Genomic DNA, 6,189 nt, shown 5'->3' with positions numbered 1-6,189 from the left:
CATCCACAGGTATGGTTCCTAGAGGTCGAGGCATGATGGGATTTGTAATTTCACCACAGCTGGAGTGCCAAGGTTGCCTACCACTGTACTAGAGGAAATCATGGTCAAGGTCTTAAGCAAACATACTGAGGAAACGATGGTCAAAGACTAGACATGGTACAGGTTTGGTTAGAGACATAGTCGGAAGACATGGAGAGATGGGAATTTTACATTATGCTAGTAAGGATCACTGCTATTACCCCATTACAAATCAATGCTCTCACTCCTCCTATTCTAAACTGCTAGGGTCCAAGGACCACAAAGCAAGTACCAAGGGGCCACAAGTTGGGCAAAGGGTTGTGTGTATAGATCTTAAAATGACCCTTAGGCCAGACCTTTGGTCAACAGCCTGGCCACCTTCTGTGGAAAGAGGTAACTCTTAGGCCTTGTTCACACCAAGCGCGTAGCAGGAGCAGAGCAGGTGCAGACCGGATCAAAACTGCGTCCAATGTATTCCAATGGTATTTTTTGCTCCAGTTCACATCGCAGCGTGCAGTTCCAGAGCAGGTGAAAAAACTGCAGCAGGCCCTCTTTACCTGCTCTAGAACGCATGCAAATGCCTGGAACGCACTGAAAGCCCATGTTAAAGTAAGCCCATGTTTTTTTACCAAAAATGGCCCGGAACGCATCAAAAACGCGGCACAACCCACGGCACTGCGTGTGCAGAAACCTGAGCAGATCTGCTCTGCATTTGGTGTGAACAAGGCCTTAAGGTATTTGTGGCAACGAAAGAATATAGATAATGTAACTGGTGAATTAAAAGTGACAGGTCATCTTTAAGAATCTCCTGACCTTACCTGACCCATCTATGAGAAAGAAGCGGGTGTGCCCGACCTTGAATTATGCATATTGACAGTTCCATCCACCTTCTGGCATCATGAAGGGGATTTCTGTCAGTAGGATAAGGCTGTAGTGAAATAGCAAATAACCTGATAAGACATTTGGAGTGTATTTAGGAAGACCTGTCTTGTTGAGAGCTCCTCTTCATATTCCCATCGGACAGCCGCGTTTTAAGGATATCTGCCATGGCTGACGTGTCTTGCTTTACACATATCCTTAAAAAGGCTTCTCGCTGGAAGGGAGAAGATGGCTGTGGTTTGGTTAATCCATTGAGTCTGTGGTGTGATGATGCGTCACCTTCAGAGCCCCGTGGACAGCACCATGTCATAGGCTTCATACAGCTTGGACAGGAGCTGCTCCTTCTCCTTTTCTGGTAGGAAGCTGGATCGAGCTGCATTAATATTCTGGGGAAAAGAAAAGACAAAATCAGCATGCTTTGGAATTAAAGGTGACTACCACATTTAACATTTGTTCATTCTCAATAGGCCTTGTGTCTAAGAATCGGAACAGGAGAAAATAGGCTAAAAAAAACTTCCCCTCTTAGAAGAATAACTAGCCATGTATTAAAACTATAAATCTCTTGTAATGATTTCACTGGATTTCCCAGCCAATAAGGAAGTTGAGCAGCGAGTCGGTACCCGCCGCCTGGCTTCCTGATTGGCTGGGAAGCCGGCTCCATGTCCCTTTGTGGCACAGCGGGTCAGAGGACATCTCCCTCTGACTGGAAGTTCTGATATCGGGGGGTAAGTATCGGAGCATTTGGGAGAGTACGAGTACTTGCCCAAATACTCTTTATCGGCAGTGATACTAGTATCCTCAGTGCATCCCTACAATCACATACTTCTAAATAACTGCAGGATTCTTATTCTTTGCATGCCTTATTTATCTTTTCCTCCCCAGTCTTCTCACAGTGGCCATTTTTTTTTTTTTTTACTAAGGGCAGATTCATAGATCTCCCTTTATTTACTGGATCCCTGGCACATGTGACTAGGACATGTGACCATGCACATCATCTCAGGGGAGGAAAATGCCTTTCCCTGAGATCTCCCGAGATTACAGATGAGATTTCCCAGCAATGCTCTGCTGATGTACCCTTCCCAGGATGCAACACTTGGCCACAGATTACAAAATTTTGTGCCAAAGAGAACCGGGAAGTAAAATAAAAAATCTGTTTAACTAATGAATGTAAGATGATTTCATATCCGGATGCAGAGCTGCACGCTGATGCGATTTGTAGTCAAAGATCCACCTTGTCTGCTAAAGGACTGCAAACGCGATACAATTGCCATTTTGTTTTAATTTTCACCTTTCTTTCACCCTGTGTTACATTTCAGGACTGTTGATCTGCAGCCTCAGCCTCTCTCTCTCTGTTGGTTGCAGATCATTGTTCAAGATTGGGTTCCTGATAGTGACAACCTTGGATCATGTCTGTGTAGCAGCATACCGCCTGTAGTCTCAATCAAGAGTTCATGTGATGGAGTGATAACGCAGGAGAACGTTTGGGAAATGTGGAGAGAACGTTGTCGCTCTATAGCAGGAAAAGTACCTGAACAAGGACCTCATGGGAAGATCACCAGGTATTATTTGAATGAAGCGGCAGGTATGGGAATATTAACAATGACTTTTCAAATACGATTAACATGTTAAAACTTCTGAGCTTTAGATGAATGGATTTACAATGATTTTTATGCATTCATGAAGTTCCTGTGGTGTCTAGTCACTATTTATAAGCGGTCACATTTATTCCAAGGGGGAGAACGGACATGCACGAAAAGTTTTCTGTACATATATGTTCTACACCTCACAGTCTGACATATCCATGAACAATATTTCTCATTCACAGCGGCTTTTGGTACTCTTTGTACATCTTCTTCATAAACCTCTGGAATATTACTCTGTACTATTGATTTACATGGTCACCTTTTATGACTAGTGACCATACACCACAGGAATTCTATACATGTAAACCCAATCACTAAAATCTCAGATCAGCTTTAACATTTCAAAAGTAATTGTCAATCTTTTTTTATTCTGCAGCTTTGTTAAGATAATACCTGGTGATCCTGCCATGAAGGTCCTTATTCAGGCACTTCCTGTTATAGGGTAGCATTGCTCTGTGCCAGTGGCCCAATTGTTTTCTCCATGTCACATGTGCTCTCAGTGGAGGTTACAAGTGGCTGTGCTGATGCTCATTGTACAGGCATGGCCGGCCACTATCCTGTGCAATGATGGGCTGCCAACATTGGAGGGAGTAGATAATTTGTTGAGTTCACCTTTTAAACAAAATTTCTCTACAGTTATGTGTCCCCCAGTAGGTTACAAAACACTGTTCAGCTTCTAAAATTATATATCGCCTGGCTTGAATGTCCCATACCTGTAGGCCTTCTGCGGCACCCCCACAGCCTGTCTGAAGAACAGCCATTTCCAGCAATCCTGTGTTCTGCCCAATTTCAGGGACACAAAATACATTGAGCCAGCACACCCAGGAACGAATGCTTTTCCTTATTTAAAATCAGTGCATGCACAGTACGCGTGCTTTAATGCAGGTCCAGTTTAAGAATAGATCCTTGTGTGAAAAGTCATTTCCCCTGACATTTTCCATGCTGCATTAGAAGGGGATTGGATGGCACAGGTAACACAGCCATTTCTTTTCGACATTTTGCAGCATCCACCATTAACTGCCTCTGGGCCGGCCGTAGTAGAAAAACGGCCGGCCCGGAGCTCTCTAGATCTGAGCGGGCGTCTCGAGAGCGGGAAATTGCCGTTTTTTAAAAACAGGCAGCGATGCCTGATACCATACACGCGATCAGACGGCTTTAGAGCCGGCGGATCGCGTGTATGGGGTGCCGATCGGTGTGTGTGTGTCCCGCCATTGTCCCGGGCTCCGCTGTGCCCCAGTGCGAGCCCGGGATCAGCATGTCGCCTCTGTCACATGGGATCAGAGAGAGCTCGGTACACGAGCTCCCTCCGGTCCCCTCTCCTCTGCAAGAATGCGGAAGTGTTGTATAATACATCACTTCCGCATTCTTGTGTCACTCTCCAGCTTCAGAAGCTGGAAAGAAGCTGATGGAGCATACTTACTATTCATCTGGCAGCTGGAACCAATGCAGCTCCTGCTGCTGCTTACACATCCATCACGCTTGCTAAGTGCAATGTCCCCAATGCTTCCTGTCCCAGGGATCACCCGGGGTACACTTACCACTCGCTTAAACTCTTCCTCTGTGAAGCCCATGTGCTTTGCTGCAATGCTGTAATCCACGTCCAGCGTAGATCTGAAGATCAGAGGGTCGTCGGTGCTCAGAGAATAGTTAGCTCTGTCTTTCCTAAACCTGGTGAAGAGCAGAGCCCCGGTTATTGAATCTGTAGAGTGTGCTTACAAAGGGTTATTCATACATTGAATTGGATATCAGCAAAAATAGATGCATTTCCTTGCTGCCATTTGAGAACTGCAGACATCTAGAAAGTGGTATAGCTATGGAGGGTAGGTGCCGCAGTACAAACTATAGACTGGACCCTCTCCCTTTACCCCATACTAGGCACCCTCCCCCACTGCAGAAAGCTGATTGGATGGGATGCTTTGGCTACCCTTGATATAAACATCAGCCCTCCTGCAAATCCCATCATGCACCTGCCTCTGGGAGTGAGGCCTGTGGCTGTCGAGTCTTGCAATGGGCTTATGGGCTTAGTAGGATCAGCATAGCCGAAGGGCCAAAGTTTGGCCACCCCTGCTTTTATACCATTTTTATGGTCAACAACATTTATTTGGATCTTCTAAAGGCCAGCACCATGCCGTCTCTGTCCCCCTCAGACAGGTTTCCCATCACTCCTTGTCCTTCTGATGGGGGCATAGACACAGCATGGAGGAGTTGGAACATCTGTCAGGGTTTTATTGCTCGCTTCTATCCCAGTGACAACCACACACTCATTTCCTGCCTTGATATAAAGGGGACAACAAGCAATCTCCCCCAACCCAAATGAGAACACAGATGGACCTGCAGTGTTCTGATAGGCTGCAGATGTTGATACAATACATTACTAATGGGGGTGGGTTGGCTGTGTTCGATTTTATTGCATTCTTCACCTTCACTACCTGTCCCGGTGTTCAAAGGACAAGAAGTGACAGAAAATCTGTCTGACACTGTGACAGCAGCGACGGCAAGTCTTTTAATGAGCTAATAAACTGCAATAAAAGCTAATAGAGATTGTAGCCTAACCCACCCCATTAGTAATGACTTGCACATTACTGGATCAGCATCTGCGCCTTATCAGAACACTCCTGGTCTTATTTACCATCTGAAATAACCATTTGTGATTGTCAGCAGCAGTACATGTGAAAACTGCACCACACAAGTTACAAACTAAATGTGAATTAGGACTGGCTAGTTGGTCCCATATCTGGTATTGATATACTATCTGTATCTAGCTTGCTAGAGCTCACCACTATGATGCTATCCTCTCGCATTCTCACTGGAGGTCTCTTGAACAATATATTGCATTCTATACTTAGACCTTTCTCTGCCAGTCTCTGGTTGCAATCACTTCAGCACTTTAGAATCATCAATCATGTTCTACCTCCAAAAAGACTTTGCAACCTGCCCGCTACCCAACAATCACTTGGACACACTTCTCTACCTATCCACTGTCTTGGAAGTAACCACCAGATCAATAAAGAATAACTCCTGGGATGTAAAAAAAAAAAATTAACCCTGCACTAAAAGGGTTAGCTACTCCTTTTGGTTTAGGGTCTGAGTAGCTATGAGACAAGGTTGTGACATTTAAACTTGTTCACGCAGGAAGTAAGGAGACATGTGGAGCCTATATCTCGAGGGCTGTCCTGGAAGATTCCTGGAAACAGAGTTATCAGGTAATCAACTCATGTTTTTGTGATCAAAATGTTTAGTGCCCATGTTGCCATCACCACTAAACTTTTTTTTACTGTTAGGGAGCTAACAAGGGACTGGAGGCCACCACCTAAAATTGGTGGAGAAAAGATTTAACCCCAAAGGGCGTAGGGGCTTCTTCTCCCAGTGGTTACCCCAAAGGGCGTAGGGGCTTCTTCTCCGAGTGGTTACCCCAAAGGGCGTAGGGGCTTCTTCTCCGAGTGGTTACCCCAAAGGGCGTAGGAGCTTCTTCTCAGAGTGGTTACATTTTGGAACTCTCTCCCACAAGCAGTGGTATCAGCAAAGAGTATTGATTCATCGAAAAAATCAATTATGGTCTCTGAGGAAGGTATCTAACACACAGGAGTACAGGTACTCTTAATTTACGTAACTGTAAATAAAGAAGAAGATACACTCACCTGGTCCTTGG

The 6,189-nt window shown here is 45.2% G+C and overlaps 1 protein-coding gene across 1 annotated transcript in view; it reads right to left on the bottom strand.

Moving 5' to 3' along the window:
* Nucleotides 1-1,111: 1,111 nt before the first annotated feature.
* Nucleotides 1,112-6,189, bottom strand: part of ADA (adenosine deaminase) — a 25,628-nt gene continuing 20,550 nt past the window's right edge. Inside the window, exons 9-10 of the mRNA XM_018574782.1 lie at nucleotides 4,079-4,208; nucleotides 1,112-1,283 (exon numbers count right to left, since the gene is read on the bottom strand). Of these exons, the coding sequence (XP_018430284.1) occupies nucleotides 1,179-1,283; nucleotides 4,079-4,208 (235 nt within the window). The 3' untranslated portion in view covers nucleotides 1,112-1,178. The remainder of the gene's footprint in view (nucleotides 1,284-4,078; nucleotides 4,209-6,189) is intronic.

The sequence above is a fragment of the Nanorana parkeri genome, unplaced genomic scaffold, assembly GCF_000935625.1.
Source record: "Nanorana parkeri isolate BGI_ZX_2015 unplaced genomic scaffold, ASM93562v1 scaffold50, whole genome shotgun sequence".
NCBI lineage: Eukaryota > Metazoa > Chordata > Amphibia > Anura > Dicroglossidae > Nanorana > Nanorana parkeri.
This window is presented reverse-complemented; position numbering and strand designations above follow the sequence as displayed.